This window comes from Natator depressus, chromosome 17 (genome assembly GCF_965152275.1).
Source record: "Natator depressus isolate rNatDep1 chromosome 17, rNatDep2.hap1, whole genome shotgun sequence".
Classification (NCBI taxonomy): Eukaryota; Metazoa; Chordata; order Testudines; family Cheloniidae; genus Natator; species Natator depressus.
In genome coordinates this window covers 5,178,119-5,202,108 of record NC_134250.1, presented here as the reverse complement: position 1 = coordinate 5,202,108, position 23,990 = coordinate 5,178,119, and the positions used below count along the sequence as shown (strand labels likewise).

The 23,990-nt window shown below is 43.6% G+C and overlaps 1 protein-coding gene across 3 annotated transcripts in view; it reads right to left on the bottom strand.

Annotated features, from left to right (window-relative positions):
- YPEL2 (yippee like 2) overlaps nt 1–20,070 on the bottom strand; it is a 55,959-nt gene extending 35,889 nt beyond the window's left edge. Inside the window, exons 1-4 of one of the 3 annotated variants that reach the window (XM_074974881.1) lie at nt 19,948–20,060; nt 11,640–11,792; nt 9,177–9,325; nt 1,651–1,963 (exon numbers count right to left, since the gene is read on the bottom strand). In XM_074974881.1, the coding sequence (XP_074830982.1) occupies nt 1,651–1,767 (117 nt within the window). In that variant the 5' untranslated portion in view covers nt 1,768–1,963; nt 9,177–9,325; nt 11,640–11,792; nt 19,948–20,060. Of the gene's footprint in view, nt 1–1,650; nt 1,964–9,176; nt 9,326–11,639; nt 11,793–19,771; nt 19,881–19,947 lie in introns of those variants that run through there. The other 2 variants (XM_074974880.1, XM_074974882.1) reach the window with 2 other exon arrangements.
- Nucleotides 20,071–23,990: the final 3,920 nt, after the last annotated feature.

The following is a 23,990-nucleotide window of genomic DNA, read 5'->3' as shown; positions in this document are numbered from 1 at the left end:
GGTCATGGAGTGAGAGAAACCCTCCGAACTACCCAGGGAAGGCCTTGAGAATTAGGACAGAGCGTTTGAATTAGAGCTGGTATTCTACAGGGAGCCTGTACAATAAGCAGAGCACAGGGGTCATGTGCTGGCTGGTGCTGCAGGTGAGATTGGCTGTTCTGGATTAGGAAGACTTTTTGTTAGTGCTGGAGTGCTCACATGTCCTTTGCGTTACAGTTGTCAAGCAGGGAGGTCATGTCACAAAGGCATGGAGCACCATGGCCCACTGAGCATCCAGCAGGATGCGGGAGGGGAACTCTCATCTAGCCAGTCTCAGGTGGAAGGAGGCATTTTTCACCGCCATGCCCTATTTGAGCATCAACAAGAACCCAGACAGACCCCCCCAGCTATCAAGCATTTTAACAAGCCAGGGACCGACTCCCACCGTACAAGGTAATGCATCCTAAGCCTTTCTGTGCACATGGGCAAAAAGAGGGCACCATGCACTTTCCGGCACTCTAAACACTGTATGCAAAGCACCCACATACCATGAGATTAAGTTTGCCCATCTCAAGGCTGCACTGTTCCAAGTGGCTGAGAACTCGTTTAAGGTCCTGTCAAGAACCCATGCTGCAATTTCCTCTCTTGTCTCAGCTAATAAATCTTGTGGCGTGTCTGCTTTTTCTGAACCCAAACTTTACGAGCTGAATAAACTTTATGGAATGCCTGGCTGCCAAGGCAGCCAAGACCTGGAAACTTGATGCTTGACCCCAGCAATGCACAATGAGCTGACAGCCACTCTGTGAAGGGCTATCAGCAGTTTCTACACTTTAGAAAGAGATCTCTCATGGGCCCATTTCCACCACCCCATCATTCGGATTTCCTATTGCTTGGCTCTTAAGATATTTATTTTTAAATTCGGCTGACCATCAGGACCCTTCCCCAGGGTGATTCACAGACCAGAGTATGAGAAACAGTGGCTTAGAGCCACCCTGTCATCCCATTGCTTTTCCACTTCTGCTTCTAATGGCCACACTCCCTTGGTGTCTTGCTAACAGGCCTACAAAGCTACAGCAATTTGAGCACAAATTCAGCAAGTCTTTGAGATGCTACCTTATATTTCAAAACAAGCTAGAGTGGAATTCCCTTAAAGCAGGGGCCACCCAAAATTTCCACGGTGTGGACCACATTTTAATAGAGTGTCCTGTGGATACCTCCCTGTCAATTCACAACATCCCTGTGGCTACTTTAGCAAGTGCTTACAGGGAAAAGCAATATCAATAAGAGTTTTGATCTATTTCTAGCCATCTATTACTCCAGTTTTGCAACAAGAAACAAAGGGGAAGAGAGCCAGTGTCACGGGATGAGATATGAGCTCTCCACAGATCACCAGCAAGTGCTCCACAGGCCAGAGTTTAGGAACCTGCGCCCTGAAGCTAGTTTATTGATCAAATGAAAACAAAAAGACTGATCAAGTTGCAAGAGCCATCAGAGTGATATCCATTTTCAAAGCCCAAATTGCAATGCCAATAATCCAGACATCTCCACAAACAACGAGAAAGGAGTTTAATCAGGCTGCAATCCTAGTACACATCTCAGATTACATTAGGGATGTCTCCTCCCTGGGGAGATTCAACCTGACTATCTGCAGGGTGAGGTTCTTGCACGTACCTTGGAAATGAGTTCATCATGATTGGCAAGATGAGCCCTGCAGTGAATGCAGCTATAGGTTCTGTGGCATGAAGGCAGATATGCCTGGAAAGTCTTGGACCTCGTCATCTTCACCATTGGAGCCACTGAATGCTGCGTGAACTCTGGGGTAGCCCAGGAGGCGCTCCCACAAGAAGGGTCACACGGGAAACAACGGAAGACACAGGTAAAGGCCGTGGTTTGGTAGGTGATGGGTGTGCGGCAGGCTCCACACACTGGTGATGGCTTCAGAGGAAGAGATTCTGGTAGAGGCAAAGGGTGGATTCACATGGACCTAAATTTAGAAACAAAAGAATAAATAATATAGCTAATAGCTTCAAATTCACACCAGACAAACAGATTTGACACGCATGCACTACCAGGGATGATGACTTCCAACAATGGTAGAGTTTGGATAATCGTCTATTGTTAGAGCATAGGGTCCATGGAGGAGTTAGAAGAAGGATACAGTAAGAGGGACTCAGTTCTATTCCTGGCCACTGACCTTTGGTCTGACCCAGTATGGCCGTTCTTATGTGTTTAACACCTCTCTGAGGCATGGAAGTGCTATTATACATGTTTTATAGATGGGGTACTGAGACACCAAGAGACCAAATGACTTGCTTAAAGTCACACAGAAGCCTGTGGGAGAGTGCGGAATTAAACCTAAGTTTCCCAAGTCCCAGGCAAGTGCTCTATGCACTAGATCATCTTTCTTCTCTTCCTACCCCAGTTTCCCCATGTATAAATGGAGAATTAACAAAATGTACCTACCTTGTACATATTGTAAGTTCCAAAGAGGGAAGCCACTATATAAGTGCAAGATACCATTCTAGTGCCTTGCCCCATAACATCAAGTAGTGGCTACGCCTCGGTGAAAGGGGAATTGTTAGGCATGTCACCAATCACTGTGAAAACACTTTTTACTATCCAATCTATTTAATGTAGCCAGCTCAGAGCACAAGATCTTTCAGCAACTCCTACATCACTATGTTATACAGTATATAAAAATGGTTTCTTTGCATCTTCAGATGGTGGAAAGAACATAGGGTACGAAGGGAGCAGCCCTCTCCACACACACCCCCCCCCCCGCCCCAAAGAGACGTGTGTGTTCTAGAAATTAATTGTGAACTCGGACTGCTCCTCCCAACAGGATTTTTCCTTTTCATAAAACATGTGATTTTGTTGTTGTGCTCCTGAATTTGCACTTTATGGGTCAGACAAATACAGCAAGGTTTATTTATTTATTTCTCACAATAAGCTGATTTATAATGGAAATTCCTGAGTGAACCAAACAAAGCAGCACAAGAGATGGTCTCTACACTGGCAACAGTAACTTGCCTGAAGGATAACTGATTATCTTCCAGGTCAGCTGGGTGACCTAGGCTGGATTTATTTATTTAAAATGGCTCAGTACTGCCATATACTAAGCCAGTTTTGCTCCTGCTCAGATGGATGTGCTGTACTACATCAATGACCAAAAACACGGCAGGGGTGAGAGGGATAGAGAGCTGCTGGATCTGGACTATTCTAGGCAACTGCATCTTTCTCTCTCACTTGCAAAAACGCTGAATTGTCTGAACAGCACGTAGAGAAATCATGAAGCTATTCAGAAAGCAGAGATAGAGGCTTCAGTAGGAATGATATAAAACAGATGGGGGCATCCAGCGTGGGAGGTCCCTTATGCTCCCTATAGCTCTGCTTACTGCTGATAATAAGTTAAAGCAGGTCAATGCAATGGGGCAATTCCCTTAGAGGGGGAACGGAGAAGCCAGTTAAATGTTTACAACCCACAAACCCAATCACCATAACCACTGATTGCTAGAGAGCCCTGCCCGGGCCAACATTCAGGACAATGGGTAAAATCTGCAAAAGTGCCTACACGATTTAGACATCTATTTTCAAAGTACTTAGGCTCCTAAGTAACTGCTGAAAACAGACCTTAAGTACCTAAGTCACTTAGGCTTGTCTGAAAAATGTATCCACCATATCTTCCCTGCCATTGCCAACACCTAAAAGCAAAGCATTTTACTTGCAACCCTTATAGTAAATAAATACCACCTGCATCTAATAACTATGCAAGGAAAGTTCTAAGAAGCTCACCAATGTATGCTAAATGCAACACATGGCAGGGCCTAAGAATGATAATTTTATAGGACTGGGGAGTGCCCAGAGGTAGATATTTATTGACAAGAAATCAGTTAGAAAATTAACCAGAAATGTGGTCTCTTTGGATAGTGTCACTTCCTCTTATGCTCCCTGAAACATTTTTTCTCTTCCCTGCCAGGCCTCTCACCCAGAGCGGCCCTGAGTGAGTGCAGGCGTGACAGGATTCTTTTATTCACTCTGAAAACTGCCGATGAGGCAGATCTATCATCATCATACTACTCAGCAAAAACAGACTAATCAGATTAGTCCTTTCACATTAAAAATAAAGGGAACCTGGTGAGAATTGTTCTAACCCAGAGACGCAGCTTTGATATCCCGTAAGATCTGATCCAGCTCTCACTGAATTCAATGGGAGTCTTTCCTTTGGCTACATTGGGAGTGGGATCAGGCGATAGCTAGAGCCCTGCAAATCCATGGATATCTACATCATATCTGCAGGGCATCCACATCATATCCATGGGGCATGTTTGCGGATCATGGATGGATGTGGGTCCACATTTTATATCCGCACAGGGCTCTAGCGATAGTGACTCTGCAAACTATATACTTCCTCAGTGCTTTCTCAGCGGGCTTTCGCAGTGCTATAAGCAGAGTCAGCTCTGTTGGATTAGAGAGCACTGGTTTCCCTCTATGGTGAAAAGTGCTTAGGGGGTTATATGCTCAGACCTGAATTCAGGATTAAGATTACATGATGACAGGAGCAAGACAGGTAAACATATAGGGAAATCTGTTCTTTGCTCCCTATTCCTTTGATGTAGGCAAGTGCAACAAGTTCCCAACTGTCCTGAATTAACTGAGCACCAGCATTGTCATAAGACAACAGCATTGTCATAAGACAACAGAACCACCCCAAAATTCCAAACTTCTGATTCAGTATTTGATACTAAATCCTAACTAACAGATCTTGGAGCCCAGAATGCGTGAGCCATGCACTTTGCCATCCAAGAGCAAGAAAGTAGGAGACGAAATGTGCTCTTACTTGGGCCAAATGCAGTTGGATTCCAAGGCAAAGAACCAAACCCTGTCAGAAAGAAACATTAGTAAAAAGACCAGCTGGAGGAAAGCAACAGAGTAAAAGACTGGCAAGTGCTTTACCTTATTTCCAAGGTTTATACAGCAGCCGTCTGGCTTCTCATCCTGATTGCTTTTAAAATCATGTATGTAAAAGAGACAGTGTAACTTTATCTCTTACTTCCCTTCTGCAGGAATGGTGGAGAATATACTAATAGGCTGTTTTGTCCCTCTCCCTCCCATACCATAAAGCCAATTCAGATCTCATTTCTGACTGACCCCTAAGACAGCAGCACTGGCTCTGTACTGCACCATTAGTCAGAAAAAAATCAGCCAGTGGAGTGTCTCAACCAAAAGGGATGCATAAACGATGTCTAGACAAAATCTAGAGGAAACAGTCACGATGATCTCCTCTGTTAGTTGCTTACTCTTCCTACCCAGGGTCATTGAGCAGTGGCACATAGGAACCACAATTAGAATGGGGAGATATCACAGGCACCTTTAAGGGGAAGATTGGCCCAGACACACCTGTGCCATAATTAATTAGTTGCTTCCTACCCTGAGAGGGGCTGGATTAAAGAGGGTCAGGTGATAGTTAATGTACACCTGGGCCTTACAAGAGGGCTGAGAAAGCTCAGTTTGGAGAACGGAGCCATGGGGAGCAGTAGGTTCCCAGGAAAGGCCCTGAGGATGGTACTCTAGGAGAACCAGCCTGGGAGCTAAGCGCTCTATCCCAGAAAGAGGCCCTGGGAACAAGACCCAGAGGGTGGGCTGAAGAGAAGCCCCCAGGCAGAACAAAAAACAAAACAAGAGCTTTGACTCCTGCTACTCCAAAAGGGATTACGTTTTGTTTTGTTTTTTTAATCAATTGGCCAGAAGGCTAAACCACATCTCCAGCATAGACCAGTATGTGGAGAGCTGAGGGGACCCACCTCAGGGAAGGAAACTGAGGCAGGGAGCGCCAACAGTGCCAGGTTGACCAGCTAGGGGTGCTATCAGCAGCCAAGACCTATGAGAGGAGGAGACACTGAAATGGAGTTAGTCTAATTGGGGAGGGAAAGGAATAAAAATACTTCGCACTTATACAGCCCTTTCCACCGTCAAAGCATGTTAATGTTTATAACTTATCAGCTTTCACAACATGCCTGAGGTGGGTAAGTACAGTCTCCATTTCACAGATGGGGAAATAGGAACAAAGAGTTTAAGTGAGATTATATCTGAGCAAGGGACAGAAATTCCTGGTTCCACTTATGCTCTCATGACTAGATCACTATCTTTGCTGAATATGAAAGAGAAAATTTACTATTTGTGAGCAAAGATCCTGGTCATCTGCAAGGATTGTAAAATGGCTTTAAAAAGCCTCAGTTGACCCTGAATATGCCAGTAAGTGTGGCTAACTTTAAATGTATATTTTATATGTTATTTATTTTCACACACACACACAGGCTCAGAATACAACACTGCTACCAAGCAATGTCCCTGTGCTATCATCATTACAACGGAGGAGCGTGCAATCAACAGAGTCTGTGTCTTTTCAGCACAGGAGAGCACTGTCACAAAGTTCTAGGAGCCTGCGGGTACATCTACACTGCCAATAAAAACGCCTGGTGCTGCATCTCAGACCCCAGCTCAATTGATTTTGGGTTTGTGAGGCTAAAAATATCAGTGTAGATGTTCCATTCAGGCTGGAGCCTGGGCTCTGAAATCTAGTGAGGGAGTGGAGGGTCTTGCAGACTGGGCTCCAACCAGAGTTGGACTATCTACACCGCTATATCTAGCCCCACAGCCCAAACCCCGTGAGCCCAAGTCAATTGGCCGAGCTCTTGAGACTCAGTACTGCAGGTTTTTCTTTGCAACATATACATACTCTAAGTCCTGCTAAAATGTCACCTCAAAAATGTGTGGAATGGTAGATCATGTTCTCAATATACCACTCCCACCATCACCAATGGTTCACATTCTTTTCTTCTGCAGTAGACACAAGCACAGCTGGGTGGTAATGAGTCAAATACAGTTAACAGTGCATCATGGCAATCTCACTCAGTCAAATATGGACAACAACAAAGGTATGATCCTAGGCCATGCTGGTAGCCACACAATCTAGCATTACTCATCTTCTGTGCTGGTGGCATTTGCTCTCTCTGCTATTGGCTGATCTCCATTACATTAACACTTTTTTGTAAGAAAAAGCCTTTATTATTTTAACAACAAAAACACAAATACAGGCAGAGAGGTGCACACACGATGGTCACCACCAGCCAACTCACTGTCCACTCTACCAGACTGAGACCATAGCAACAAGAGTCTACATCCTTCCAATAAGTCAACACTTCGAGCCAAATTCATTTCTAGGATAGGCCTATTGAAGTTAGTGGAGCTGGAGTTTGAGCCTGGCATTTAAATAATCAGGGAAAAAACATGTTAAAAAAAACTAGGGCGGGCGGTGTCCTGGAATGTAATCCTGCAGCACCCCTTTCTCACAGCTAACCATCAATGAGATAATTGCTAGAACATGGGGGTGGGGGGGTGGGGTGTGTGTGTGTGTTTTACAGGCATGTGTCCCTTTTTTAAAGGGCATACTGTATAATATTCCAGGAATAATCGGTTAATGACATCTCTCTATAGGAACTAAAACATGACAGGTGTTTTGCTGAGCAGACTTTGATGTTTATCCAAGAGCTTCTTGGGCAAGTATTCACTCACGCCTCCATTCACACACCCAGACCCCATGGCAGCTTTTCTCATGAGGATGCTCACCATGAAGGAAATACAGTCATGGCTGGGACAGGAAAATAAGCAACATTTAGTCCATCCCAAGCACTGGCATCCTTATAGATGCATGCCAGATAATGCTGCTGCCTGCAGCAGTCCACACACAATGGCTGAAAACATAAGTAAGTCTAGTTTTCCTCTCACACATTGCAGTTAAGGGGTCTGGCCTTTTTCATTTCATTTTCAGAAAGAAAACACAGCATGGAAACTTTTTTGAGAGGATGAAGATGATGAGACATGCTAATCAGTTAAATACAGTATAGGACAGGGAACGCTTAAATACAAAGTATTTAAAAAAAACTGTCTGTTTGGAAACCAGAGACTCCCTTCTTGGGTATCTCCAGTCATGAATATATCAAGGAGATACTGATGTACCTGCTCCCAGGGTGTAATTCCAGTGCAGGGAATCCAACTTTGAAGAGCTCTTTGTTTCATCAAGGTCATGGACTGTAGCCACCAGGCTCTCACTTATGGTTCTATTCAACTCCTTGACGTCATTCATTCACTTGTCATGGATAGATCTTTAGGTTGGGTAGCCACAGGATGGAAGCTATTTTGGGTGCTGATTTGAGCACTGCTGCTTAAAAAAGGAAGGATGTCTTCTCGTGAATGCACTGGTCTGGGACTCAGAAAATCTAGGTTTAATTTCCAGTTGTGCCATTGTCCTTCTTTGTGACCTTGGGCGAGTCACTTAACACACAGATTATCAAAGGCTCTTAGCACCCAGCACTGTAACCGAAAAAAAAAAAAAAAAAAAAAAAAAAAGGCAGTGGGAACAAGAGATGTTCAGTACCCAGGTTCAAAGAATCAGGCCATAGATCTGCCTGGGCTGGGCAAACAGGGATAAAAATACTATTTTTTTCATATCTTGTCTAGTCAGATGCTCTTTGGAGCTTGGATCATGTCTCACCATGTGTATGTACAGCACCTAACCCAAAGGGTCCCAATGTCAAGACCACTGTAATATAAAGAACTTCAAAGAACATTTGGTAGCAAATGATTGTTTTGGAAAGACGGTGTCTTGTACATGACTATCAGTCATCAAATTGTCTGCACTGTGCATACAACTTGAGTGTTTTCCCCCCACTTGATTCTAATATTTGGGTTTATTTCACCCATCAAGGCAATGTAGCATGATGAGAATCCAGCCAGCAAGAGGCTTGTAATTCATATTTCTCCAGTGCCCACCTGATGGAAAGATTGTGCAGTGACAGTTCTGTCACTGACAAAGCAGGATGTACATGAAACTGTACAGCATTGTGGTCTCATTTTAGTCTGAGGGTGGATAGTTAGAAGACTTGTTATCTCCAGCATCTAAATCAGGTGGGGTGTTTTTTTTTTGCAGGCATGCAGTTTAGTCAAGGATGGGCCCCTACCTAGATCTGTATTCTTTTTGGGAACGTGCTGCAGTAATTGGTCAATTTTAAGGCTATTCTTGTAATAAAACTTAATTATCTGGCACTTTCTATTTCAAAGCTCTTTCACATTAGTTAGTGTAAGCCACCACCACCCACCCCATGCACAGCAATACTATACCCTTCTGATTTAACACCAACCTGTAACAATGCCAGACAGTCACATTTTACGGTATTCCTGTGAAAGTTGTAATTTTCGATTCTGCCTGAATCATGGGACTGAATCTCCGCATCTCTATGAACGGGTAGTTTTATCTGGAGGCTGCCATCTTGTGCTCAAGAATCTGAATCTTTATTTAAAAAAATTAAGGTTTAAGTCTTATGGATGCAAAGAAAACCTTCAAAATACAAACCAGATTTAAACTGGACACAGCAGTATCTGCCTAAGTCTGCAGATGACTGACACAACAGTTCTAAGAGAGGTGAACTGCCCTTAGTATGAATTCTAATAATGATCAGTTAAACGTCAACCTTTTTATTTCACTGCTGATCCAAAAATGCAGGAAACAGGAGGGATGCTCCTATGAAGGTCTGCACAATCTGCTGCGAATGGTGTTTAATTCTGGCATCTCATAGTTTTTGGGTGGAACCTTAGAATATCACCATCTGCTGGTGTTTCCCCCCACCCTTTTCAGTCTGACCACTTGCTAGAAACAGTCAGGCAAGGATAGACTATCCTATTGATGTAGCACTGGCAACCAGAAATCCTGGGGGAGAGCAGATTCTGCAGTGTCAGACAGAACTAGAATGGCCTCTCTCATGCTCAGAGAGATGAGGATAAGAGCTAAGTTGTGGGAGGCCCTGAAATCAAGCGTAATTAACCCAAATTTGGACACAAACAATCAGGGTAATCCAGAAAAGGGGTTTAATGAGGATCGAGGCAGAGACAACAAACCCTTTAATTCCACCAAGATTCCAGTTAAACACTAGATGATGGGATGGATGTTCCATGCAGTCTGTCAATACTGTTTCTTAATCAAACAGAGTAATCTCTGCTATGTGAGGTGGACATGTACTTCCTTACGTATAAGCTCTATATGGCACTCCTGGGCCTTCTGACCCAAAGAGACAGCGAAACACTAACAATGGAAATCATGACAGAATGGCAGCAAGGGTAGTTTTCATTTTCTTCTGTTCATTTCTCTCTCCTCAGCTCCAAGGTCACAGCCTCAACACAAATGATAAAATCAAAACATGCAGCAGATAAGCATCAGCCCCTCTTCTGCTGTGAGACAAACTGCATCCGCTTTAGTTCTCTGGATTCACCTTACGAAGCCATTTCACTTCTCTGGGCCTCAGTTCTCCCATCTGTATAATGGGGATATTACCATCCCCATTTGTAAACTTCTTCAAGATCCCCTGAGCAAAGGTGCTGTACAAATGCACAAGATTATTTACAGCAATTACCAGCTTTGCTCAGCAACTACTAGATGGTACTATAAAAGGCTTTGGAAAGCAACAATTAAAGACTAGTGAATCAGGGAAAGGCAAAATGCCAAGTGTGCTGCACCTGCCACACTCCACATACCATAGCCAGCTTATCCAGAAAAGCAGCAGAGTTTATTGTTCTGCTGAAGAGCCATCAATACTAAATCAGTCATTGCAATGATATTAATCATATTTTAAAGTATCTTTCACAGGGAAGTATGCCAGTCTGTGAGGTATTACAAGTCTTCCCATCAAAACAAGACTAGGTGCATGCTACAACCATTCAGATCCTCTCTAAGGAGGAGACTTCTGTGAAGACAGTTCAGAAGTTGTATTTAAAAACTGAGATGGGAATTTAAAGGGATACTGACATATTAGAAATATTGTTTTGTTATAGTTGTTACTTCAGTTATTAACTCCTTAGATTGTTAAAACAAATAATTGATACAAATCTAATTTATTTTTCCATCAATTTATGTACTTGCTTTACTTTCTACATTTCAACCAGCTTGGAAGATTAAAATGGATTAGTCAGTGTCACTTTTGTTTATAGACAATTTCCACTCCATTTCACTTTCAGGTTCTCAAGCATTAGCACAATGTTTGGGTTGGGTTTAGGCATTCTCTACATAAAAAAACACTTTCAATTCAATTCATAATTTATATTGAGGGAACATTTGTAAGTAGTTATAAAGAATTAGTATACATTATATGCATGTTAACAGACATGAGAAGCAGGTGTAATTTTTGGTTAAATTTTAAAACCCCTTGAGCAGGTGTTACGATGGTTATAACAAACCTTTGGATTTTATAACAATTGATAAAATGAGAAACAGTTGTTTTAGTAAATTATTAATTATCTCTCTATGGATTTACACTTTATTATTCACACTATGCATGTGTGTGTGTGTGTATATACATATACACACTTTATACAGATATTTAACAAGATCTATATTTTAGGCCTGACCTACTTAACAGTGTTACCTCAAAATCTGACTGCTGATTGATGGAACATCTTCATTTTAAAAACTAGGTGCTTATATGGCCTCTGATCAATGTAGCACTTGAATGCCTCACAGACATTATTTTATCCTCAAAACATTTTTATGTGACAGTGTTATCCCCCATTTTATATATGGGGAACCTAAGGCACAGAGAGAGAAAGTGACTTACCCTCCATCACACAGGAAGCTTGGAGAGGAGCAGCAGCTGAACCCCCATGTCCCAGTCCAGTGCCTTAATCACAAGCCCATCCTTCCCTGCCTCTCTGTATTCTACAACTCATGCACTGTTTAAAAAATATCCAGTTTGATTTTCACATGGCCACTGAATTGAAAGAACAAAAACAAACAAACAAAATGTTACTTTGGTTATGTTCAATTCCCCTTTCGCAAGTTGAGCTCAATACAAAGGACACATGACATTGAAAACAGAAGTCATCTTACAGGACTGCCTAGAACCTAGTTGCCTTCCTGGTGCCTGATTCTGCAGCCTTACTCATGCAAGTAAAGATTGCAAGACCCATCCCTTTACCAAAAGGCCAATGAACAGCTAAATCTCTTCTTTTCAGTCTTTGAGGAGCTGTCAGACAGCAGCATCCTTGCAATGCAGAGAAGTCAGTGCTACTGCTAACGCATGGCAGGGAGAGCAAGCATTATAGCTGCAGGGTACCCACCTTTGCTTTTCATGTCAGTATCATTACAGCTGAGCCTAGAATTCAATAACCAGTTAAGACAGACAACAGTGTGGACTGCCAAACTACAGGAGAAAACTGAACATGCAGAGAAGGTGCATGGCTGGCTGGGAGAAGGGATTTGAAACAAATCAGCATTTGCTTTTGCTCCTACCAGCAAAACCTGCTTGGGCTATAAATAAATAAGAACTGCAGGAAGAACTAATACACACACACTTACTTACAACCGAACAGTTTGTGTAATGTGATATTAGCCCTTACCCTGAATTGGCTAAACTTGACAAAACTTCAGTAGACTAAAGTGAGATAATAAGCAATCACTCAAAAGGTATAGTAATAAGATGCAATTCTTCATCCCTCAGCTATATTCCTATCCCAGGTAAACTACAAGTCAAACCTGTAATTAAACAGGAGTCACAGTATCAGGACATGGTAACATTCTCAAGTTATTATTTAAAGTTATGTAGCATCATAGGGTGTAAATGGCATTCAAAACAGTGAACAAAGACACAGGCCCTCCCTGAATGATCTTACAATCTAGGTTATGACTTGAAATAAGGACACCAAGGAAGAGTTCTTCCCATCCAATACAACTGACCATTTGCTGCAGACACAAATTTTTTTTCTATTTGTAGTCCCCATTCCTCTTTCCCTTTTAATAGTGAAATATCCTCACTTTTCAAATGGTCTTACCCTATTATGCTTCTTCTGTGTTCCTTACATTACTCTGTTATCTGAATGTGAATCCTTCTCATGCCATCAAATTTTGTTTAGGGCATAAATGCAGCTCCACCATCCCGGTCTATCCTGGACCACTCTTTCCAGTCCTGTTTTTCCTCTCTAAGTATTGTCTGATGGAGGGATTCTTTTGATCATCCCCTTTTGCATGTTCCTCCAACTACCCAATGGCTTTCCTGCCATGGCAGATACTGTGGCTTCATTCTTAACACACGTCCCAGATAGTTCCATCTTCTTTTCTCGGTAACTTTAGAGATAAGGAGTTGTTGAAAACATTGATGAATCTCAGCATTTATTATAAATTCATTCCACTGAATATCTAGTATTTTCCTGAGGCATTTGCTTTCAAAGACATTTAGATGTCCATCTGTACCTTTGGTGGATTTCCAGCTTTCACATCCATAGATTATGGTAGAAATAACATTTGAGTTGAAGATTGGTAGTTTGGTCTTTAAATTGTAGATTTTTGATGATCAAATCTTGTTTAAACTGCCACTTTGCCAATTCTTGAGATTATTTCCTTCTGAATATCCCCATTGGCTCGCATCTTGCTGCCAAGGTATGTGAATTGACTCAACTCTTGTATGCCTTTGCCTTCTTAGGTAATGCCTGAGTTGGGAGTTGCTGGAGTTCTCATTAGATTAGTTTTTTTTCATAACTAATTATTAACCCTGTCTTTACTTTTAAACAATGGCGGACAGTCCTTTGGTCTTTGCTTGCATGTTTGTTGAGCTGTTGCTTAGAAGAGCTACATAACAAAATCTACATCTTGTAGGAGTACTGTTGTTAAGTCATGCAATGCCCATTTTGTATCCATCTACACTTTTTCTCATCATGAATTAATGGCAATATCAAACAGGAGAGGTGAGAATGCATCCTTACTTCATACTAGTGTCTATGTTAAACCATTCACTCAAGTCTGCATTTATTTTAACAGAGCAATTTGCACATTAATATAGAGCCTTGCTTATGTTGGCATACTATAGCACAGGGGTCGGCAACCTGTGGTACGCAAGCCGATTTTTACTGGCATACTACTGCCAGCCAGGGTCCCGGCTGCCAGCCCTGCTCAGCCCGCTGCCGGCCTGGGTGAATGGAACCCCAGGCCAGAACGAACCCCAGGCCAGCAGTCAGCTGAGCAGGGCCGGTGGCCAAGACCCCGGCTGTCAGGAGCCAGCGGACGGAACCCCAGACCAGCGGCGGGCTGAGCCACGCAGCCTGCTGTCGGTCTGGGGTCCTGGCCGCTGGCCCCGCTCCATCTGCTGCCGGTCTGGAGTTCCGGCCGCTGGCCCCTTGCCAGCCAGGGTCTCAGCCGCCGGCCCCGCTCAGCCCACTGCCGGCCTGAGTGAATGGAACCCCAGGCCAGCAGCGGCTGAGCAGGGCCGGCAGCCAGGACCCTGGCTGGCAAGAGCCGGCAGACGGAACCCCAGACCGGCAGCGGGCTGAGCCACTGCTGGACTGGGATTCTGTATGCCACCCAGCTCAGGCCACTGCCAGCCCGGGGTTCTGGCTGCCGGCCCCTTCCCAGCCAGGGTCCCGGCCATTGGCCCCACTCAGCCTGCAGCTGGCCTGGTATACCAGCCGCCGGCCCTCCTCACCTCGCTGCTGGTCTGGGGTTCCAGCTGCCCAGCCCCCTGCCAGCCAGGGTCAGGCCTCCAGCCCTGCTCAGCCCTCCTGCTAGCTTGGGGTACCGGCAGCCAGCCCAGGGCTCTGCTTCTGGCCTGGTCCCAGTGCTCTGCAGCCCTTATCAAAAATTACACTACAATTAGCTAAAAAACTTGAAAACTTTGTATATTACAAAGTTGTTAAAAATTGTAATTGTTAAAAAATGTATAATGTTAATAAATACATAGGTTTGATGAAACTAAGTAGTTGTACTTCTGTGCCTGTGCTTAATTTGTGTTTTTGATGATTTACCTTCTAAAAAAATCTTGCATGTCTCGCACCCCCAGAAAGGGCATCTCGCACTCCCAGGGTGTGCATGCTCCCCAGGTTAAGAACCACTGCACTAAACTGATAAGATCTGCATTTTAATTTAATTTTAAATGATGCTTCTTAAACATTTTAAATACCTTGCTTATTTTACATACAATAGTTTAGTTATATAATATAGACTTATAGAGAGAGACCTTCTAAAAATGTTAAAATGTATTACCGGCACGCGAAACCTTAAATTAGAGTGAATAAATGAAGACTCAGCACACCACTTCTGAAAGGTTGTTGACCCCTGCTATAGCACTTCAAGAAACTGCATTATCCTACCTAGTAAGTCATCTGCCTCCTAAATTGGAATGTTTGGAGATTACCAGGACAAACTAGTCAATCTTACATTTATTAAAAACTTACTGAACTGATCTCATATCTGTTAATGTTTTGTAAGCTACACCTTTAATAAGATAAAATGTTTGCCGAAAATTGTACTCTCAGGCGATTGCTGAGAGAAAAAAAAACTTTTCATTAAGTCAAAGGGAGTGTTCACATTAAAGAACTGTTTGGATACCAGCATAATAAATCCAATAGCATGTATACTTTGCCACTTCTCTCGAAATCCTTTAACTGAAGAGCATTAATAGATTAAGTCTCACAAACACTCCTCTGACATAAGAATTATTATCCCCGTTGTATACAGCTGGTCAAAACTTCTTGAAGGGCAAAAGCAGACATCCGTAGCTTCTGTATTTTCAATAATCTGTCTTTGGTTTGACCAGACTAGCTGGACCTATAGAAATTATTAATATTGCAGCACAAGAGAATCGAAAAACTGCACATATTTTTGGGAAGCTTTGCTGACCTGCCTCTACCTCTCCAAGTGCTGCTATCACAAAACTGGACATTTTATAAAAAGACCACCACTGGTGCAGAGTGTAGTCCAGTTACGAAAGGAGATTGGAAGTCAGGACTCCTGGATTCCACACCTATATATGCCAGTGACTTGTGCAGCACGGCTTTGGACAAATAATTGCTCTGTGCACTAGTTTATTCATGAGTCAATGGGGATGATATTATTTATCTACATCACAGTAGTACAATAAGACATAATTAATGTTTGCGAAGTGCCTCAGGATTGGTGTGTGGAAGATGTGGGAGGGCTAAGTATTATTAATTATGGTATTTCCTGCAGCTGTAAGTGGCAGCGCCAGTCTGGTGACACTTGAACTTCCTGAAGTGAAGTCACCCCCAGTTTCAGGAAGAGGCCTACATATAGCGCCAACAAGTGAAAAAGCTCTCAAACTAGACTGACTGATGTTGACATTGGGTGACGTCTCAAAGCAAACGCCTGGATATATTGTGAGGCAGATATCTTGGGCTATGATCCATACTCCAGCAAGCGTGGAACACAAAGGCAAGCAAGACACCACAGAGAGAAGAGAAGAAAGTTGCCAGACTCACTCATCCCACAATGAACAAGGGCAGGGGCTGAGGAGTGCAATGGTAAGCATGACTTAGGACCAAGACATCAGCTGTTTTCAGACCCAGATGTCATATCTAGCAGTTCACCAGGGAAACATCTCTAATCCCCCAGGAGAGCAGACTACAGTTTTAATTCCATTAGTAAGACAGAGAAGGCGCCAGACCCTCAACCGGTGAAAAAGTCGTAGCTCCACTGAAGTCAATGGAGCTATGCTGATTTACATCAGCTGAGGCTCTGGCCCAAAGAGGTGAAAAGGCCTTATGAATGCAAGAGAGCCAGAAGAATCTCATCTTTGTGCTCCAGTTTCTTCAACTGTGCTAAGGAATAGCCTTGGCAGAAGAGAGGATTTTGGAAGGAAGAGGTAACTTTTACCCTGAGCCTTTAAGATTGTGGGATCTCAGAAAAAAAGATAAGGGGGGAAAAAGGGGAAATCTGAGGGGACAAATCTGCAGGGCTCCAAAATGAGGAAGAAAATAATTTAAAGAATATCTGGATACTGCTTTTGGGCAATGGGTGAGCCCTCAACCCTAGCCAAAACTTCATTGGCCTAGATAAAGCCTGTAGAGCCTCACTGCTGACAGCTAATGGAGATCTCGCTTAAGCTCAAGTCATCAAGGCCTGGTATTCATCTTCCATGCCACATGGGTGGTTTAGATGGTGACTGATGTCCAATGCAGCCATCTCTTCATTGCAGATGGATTTTCTACCGCTTCCTTTGTTAATAGAGAAGCATCCATGAGTATGATGGAAGGCAGTGCCCAGGGCGACAGCAAGGGAGAAATGCCTTTTTCTTCTTCCCCAACCTTTGTAGAGAACCAGAAGAGGCCACTTTCCGAAACGCTTGCCAGGGTCTTCATCCATGTGACGAATTAACTTATGAAACACTTTTAGTACCACGTACTCAGTTATTCAGTGAGATGTAACACCTTTGAAACAATGTAGGTTTACAGGTAGTGATGCTGCTTTTGTCAATAAGAGACCCACCATCTCAGTTCCCTGTCCCACCCATTATTCCCACCTCTCTCTCTCTCTCACACACACACACGCAGAAACCCAATGATACAAAACTGTAGACCCAAAAGATCCAAGACGCAATACAACTACACATCTAATTATGCCACTGCTACTCAGACTTTGACACCCTGTAGTTGAAGTCTAGCCCCTGGAAGTGAGCCCTAACAGATAAACCAAAAATAGTACAGAATCACACTCTAGTGTCCAAGACATCTTCATTGAGGGATAGGAGTGGAACACTTCACTTTTATTTTATGCCTGGTTTCCCCAGAGCTTAGTCTGGTCTTCCAAACTACTTAGAGGTCTGCTTTATTGGTCTGTGTTGTTGGGACAGAAATGCTTTAGCTAATCCAATGGGAATGGAAAAGGAGCCTTAGCTCTCCTCTGAACTTACCTCCAAATATCTTGGTTGCTAGGCCCTTATATTAAGGAAATCAGAGATCTTGGCCCTGCCAATCCCAGCAAAACCCTACGCCAAGTAAATAGGGGTCTTCTGCTGTGCAGGGGAAATTAGGATGCCCCTTGTAAGTGGAAGCCTCTTTCAGATCATTAGTTCTTTGGTATCTACTGTTTTCAGGGTGTCTAGCACAGTCAGGCTGCAACCTGTTTGAGGCCTCTAGGCATTACTGCAATATAAATGTTATATACAATAACCATGAAAATGCACTGGCAGAAAGCTACCATTTGGAGAAACTGCCAGGTGACTGAAGAGTGCAAAAGCAGGGGACTAGTGATATTACCACCACCATTCCCCATTTACCTACTCTCCACTGGTTGGGAACACTAAATTTGCTTTCTGTACTTGAGGACAAAGGGCAAACACACAAACACAAGTAGCAGATTTCTGGTTTTTGCTCCAATCTGCTTTGCTCACCTCTGTCCTGCAATACCATCTTTTAAACCAGAACATTTGAAATCCTTTGTGGCTCCAAACAAACATAAATGCAATGGTTACAATCCTGTACTGTATTACGGATGCCCAGCTTGGTCCACAGCTTCTCCTATCATCTCAAACTGCTCTGTCTTGCTGGATCAAAAACTGAAGCTTGTCCAGAGCACCACACAGCAGGGGAGCCCTAGCTCCGATGCATCATGTCCCAGGACCCCCCATCAACACACTTGGGGGTGGCGGGGAAGATCTGCTCCACACCTAAACAGGGTTGACAGCTGTTGCAAGGACTGTACCATTGATCCAAGTTACCTGAGGGGGTTGGTTTTAAGTGCTATTGTGCCACAAGCCATAGAGAACTACCTCCCCTGTGCACAAAACTGCATGTGTGGAGATGACAGTCGCCCCCTCCCGCCTTGTGATTTCTCCTTTGCACCACAAACAAGGCAGTGATTTCATCTCCTCCAAAGCAGACAGAACCGCAGCCTCCAGCCTGAGCTGGGAAAGGCCCAGTCTCCAGGGGCCCACTGGCAGTGTTAGTAAATAGACCCAGTCACATGGCATTTAGAGCTGGTCAGCAGCTCACCCTCTTGGCTGTCCTAGCAGCCACGCAGGGTGAATAGCCCTAGTCTAGAACCCTCCCCAGAGGAGCTGCTGTGTCTGCTCCTGGAATCATGCTTCTTACGTCCCCCCGCAAAAAAAATCATTTCTCTATTTCAGGCTTAGCTCTAATGAGTCTCAGGATTTCAGATTCCTCAGCCTTCTGCTATGCATTCAATTGCTACAGCCATCAGCTGAATTCAGAACTACTCTTCTCTACCTAAGTATTTATATCAACGTATCATCAGTGTCTGACCTCCGCATATACACAACAGCAACGCCTGTAACCGCATCAGATTCAGACAAGTGGGTTTTCCCAAAATTAAACCATTAGAATAGGGAAAAGGTGAAGACACCCCCACCTTAACTGTGTTTTAAAAAGGCAAGCTAATTTGTGCACTTTCTGCCCCTTTCAAGCTCTCATACCTGTTGTCTTCACATCCCCAATCCTTCCAATGGCCCCCTAGGAACAGTCCCTGCTTTGCAGAGCCTGGATTGCCTGCCATCAACCCCACCAGTGAAATGCAGCAGGCACAGGGTGTTTGGTAGGAGCACTTGTGAGAGAGTGGCTCAGAATGGGGAAGGTGCAGTTTCCAAATCTGGGATCCCTTGAGAAAAAAGGACATAGAGAGCTACCTCTCCTCCAAATTATGAAGAGGGGATGAATGCTGAACGGATGCAAGACGTCTCCCTAATCCACCACCATCCCCCGAAAATCAGTGCAACAGCCTCCTACAGAGATGCTTTTACCTGGAGCCCCTCATTCCAGGGGACAAAGAGCATCCGATTAAAGTGAAGGGAGAGAACTAAACACATCTATCCCAATGCTACATTCTCCAGTCGCAGCAGCTGGGTTTGTCACGACCCTCCCTCCCCACGCCCAGACTGCCTCGGCCTCTGGGCACAGATCCAGCCCCTGGCAGAGAGCGCCCCTTGCCCCGACACACCCCCATACAGACCGTCCGGGGAGCCGATCTTTTCGTTGCGCAGGTTCCTGTGGTTAGGTGACAGATTTTCAGAGCGTCCTCAGCAGCTCGCTGCCTCAGTGCCCCTGCGCCGCCTCCGTCCCCTCCCCCAGCCTTCCGACTCCCCCGTGTCTCTGACGCAAACCCTCCTGCGCTCCCCGGTCACTCACCAGCCCCAGCGCAGCAGCCGAGCGTCTCCAGTGCAGGCGAAGCGGGGCGGCTGGAGAGAACCAGGATCCTCCTCTCCAGGCAGCTCTGCAGCTCCCTCCCACTTATAGCGGCTCAGTGGAGCCTGCTAGCCCTGACTGCCATCTGGCTGTGCCTATACTCACCAGCAAGCACATAGCAACATCCAGACGGTTGGTTGGGGCTAAGCCCGACCCTTTTGGGGGAGACCAATGAAGCAGCAGGGCCAGGCCCATTTCCCCTCCCCTGTACTGTCCTGGAGTAGTAGGTTGCAGGGAGCAGACAACAGCTGGGGAGCAGACAGCCAATGGGAAAGACGCTGGCCCTGCCAGCATGGGAGCTGGGAGGGAAGATAAACAGTGGCGTTTTCTCTTAAAGCTACAGGAGCAGCATCGTCATCTTGCAAGGGGCACCTGCTTGCCCGGTGCATCAGGGCACCCAAAGGACAGCAGAGGTAATCACCTCTGAGACAAGGAAATAACGCACTGCCCCTCTTCCTCCCAACCAAAGCTATAGGACTAGGGACAAGAAAGGATCTGCCAGCAGGTTTAGAAGAGAAGGCGGCTCAGTACCAGGGTTCCTTGGGGACATTGGGAAGGTAGGCCCATGAGAGGAACAACAGAACATAAGGGACAGAGGGGACCTCACTCTGGTAGAGATGACATGAAGAACCTGCCAAGGACTAAGCTTCGTACTGTGTAATCGTCCATGTCTATTTGGCACTATGGTCTAATTTTCAAGTGGGTGGTAGATTGATGCCAAGGCTGTATGGAGCAATCTCCTTTCACCTAGGGTTATGCCACACTGCAAACTGGAAGATTCAGTGCATCACCATCAGTCTGTTCTCCAAAATGTATGCAATAGATTATTATTCAGACTAGTTTTAATCACCATACTTTGCATTGCTATAGCACCTTCCATCAGAGCTTCTCAAAAGAGACTTTACCAGTGACACTGCAACAGCCACAATAACCATCATCATTTATATGGCACTTTCCATCCACAAATTGCAAAGCACTTTCCAAAGATGGGTACACACAATTATCCCCATTACATAGATGGGGACATGGAAGCACTGAGAATGCAAGTCACACAGCAAATTTATTGCAGAGCCAGGAAGCGATGTTCCCATACCTAAACATTTTAGCCATAAAGTCATACTCTCCTAACCCAAGGGATAAGGCATCCAGCAATTCCCTGGGAGAAACTATTCCACCAGCTAATCTCCCTTGTGGTTAGAAAGTTTCCTCCAGCTTTTCAACTTAAATAGGAAAATAGGGGTAGCAGTTACACTGCAAAATGATGCTAGTCAGTGAAATGTTAAATGTATGATCATTATAATTTCTGTAAAAAGTCCACCTGAATTTCTATTAAAATCTCTCTTGATATCCAATGTGCTTGCTTTTTGGGACATCTTTACTCTAGTGCTTCTCTTTCCAAGCTGGAGAAGCAAGTCCCTAGTCCTGGGTGCCTGGTCTCACCAAAGATTTTATGAGATTTATTTTCTGAAAGTACTAAAGGTTGGGAAAGTTAAGGGGTGACACTTTCCTGTGTATTATTACAGGTAAGACTAGCAAAGAGTTAGTGTATTATTACAGGAAAGACTGATAACTACAGAGTACCTTAGTAACTACACTGGTTTCAGAGTAACAGCCGTGTTAGTCTGTATTCGTAAAAAGAAAAAAGAAAAGGAGTACTTGTGGCACCTTAGAGACTAACCAGTTTATTTGAGCATGAGCTTTCGTGAGCTACAGCTCACTTCATCGGATGCATAGCATATTGTGGAAACTGCAGAAGACATTATATACACAGTAACTACACTGTCTATTGTTCATCGTCTCCATAATATTTTGGCAACAATAACTGGTAGCAGTGACAAAGGATTAAATATGTTGTGTATATGCAGAAGACGACAGCATAGGTACACAGTATATACACACCAATGCTGGCTAGGATGTGGCATTCAGTGTTTTCCCTTGAATTTCAATGGGATTTGGGCACTCAACTATCTCAGGCTCCTTTGAAAAACCCACCCCCAAAAATTTATGGCCAGGATTTCAAAAGGGATTTTGTCTGCCACAATTTTTGACTGCCTAACTTGAAACAACTTAAAAGGGGTCTGATTTTCCAAAAAGCAGGAAATCGGCACTTTCTGAAAATCAGGCCCCTTTAAGGTCTCTCAATTTGGATCTCCCAAAATTGAGGCACCCAGAATCACTAATTACTTTTGAAAATCTAGGGCTCTGCCAAGGATTTACAGACAAACCCTGAAGAATTACAGCAATGGATGGTTATAAAGAGTCACTTTTTAGTATACAATATTGAGTTTTTAAATACTGAAGCAATTAGTCAACATCAGTAATAATGATCTTACATTTATAGAAGTACTTTACACTAAGTTCACTTTAACCTTCACCTCTGAGGTTAAATGGAGCAGCTGCCTAAATAACCACATAGCAAAACAACATAATTTAAGGCAGGAAGTGAAAGGGACGACATTTAAAATTACAGAGGGAATTTGGGTAGACAGAATATATTTATCTAAGGTGAAGTTTGGCAAGGACACCAGTTAACAACTCAACTTCTATGAAAAGTCCTACTGGATTGTAAATTACCATCTACAGTCAGGATTTTGGGTTTACATTTAATCTGAAAGACAATCTCCAGTAGCACATTGCTCCTACTTACCACCAGTCTCATTTCCTGAAGGTGTTCCTTGGCAATCTTGCTCCCAGGTACTGACCAGGCCCGATCTGGTTTTGCTTGAGATCTTGCAAGATCACAGCACAAGGTGGCGTGTCCCTGGGGGAGGGTGGGGGGGTGGGTTTTTTTTTTATTTTTTTATAAAAGTACACGAGTGTCTAAACCAGAAAAAAGTGCCAGGGCAAAAATTAAATAAAATCCACACAAAGCACTGTTATGAGTTAAAAAAGTAGGACCTATCCATAACTTAAAAACAAGTTGTGTGATCAGAATAATGCTTCCTGCACTACATATTTTTCATGTAACTTCAGTTAAAGAAAGCTTATAGATAGGACACTTTTGGAATGCTGATAGAGGAAGATGCAGCACTGGATACAACACTGACTCAATGTAGTATGAGCCCTTTTCTTCTACAGCGAATGGATCAAGTTACACAGTAGATGTATTAAATTGGAACGTATTTTTGTTTAGGTTTTATTGAAGTTAGTGCTTATCACTTTACAAATATATTCTGTGCTACTGTCTTAGACAGTTCATAAAAATATTTCAGGTGATTCCATGGCTTGGACTCCCAGTAGCATTGAAACAACCATCTGATCTTAGCCTTAAAATATATGATCCTTTATGCCATGCATTATCTACACAGAGGATAATACAGGTTAAATAACAGAAACTTTAAAGGAAATAAACTAAGTTATTTTGCATACTGTACTCCTCTTGGTTAGAGTTATTAAAGTTACCGTGGGTTGTTCTCAGACAGTCTCATTTCACAACAGTGAAATATAACCCCCCGCAATAACACCACTGGAGAAGGATTATTGTGCTAGCTAACAGAGGGATTCTGTAACATGAATTTCTCAAGAAGGCATTTTTCTAGGTTGTGGCTATTGCTACAAAGTATGATTTAAATATCCTGTTTGTTAAATAAATTAATAAAAAGATGCAAATCTTACACTAGTTAACAGTGACTTATTCTGACACACTTGCATCAAAACCACATGTTGCAGATTAAAAGGGACATAGTCATGTTAGGTCCCAAGGCAGGCCTGTGGCTGGTCTGCCATGAGTGTGACTCTCTTTGGGGAAAAGCTGACTTTAACAACAACAAAAAAAATACAACCATGCAACCAAAAAAAAAAAGTGATTTTTGACTTCTTAAAATTCATCAGCAGGAGATAAAAAACCAAAATATCTGACTTTCAGTGCAATTTACTGTAAACAGATTAGTGTTAAGTGTACCACAAGTGACAACAGAGCTAGCCAGTGCTAATGTGCAGGAAGTAGTAAGAGCATCTGTCTGAATTTCAAATCACCAATGTCTCCT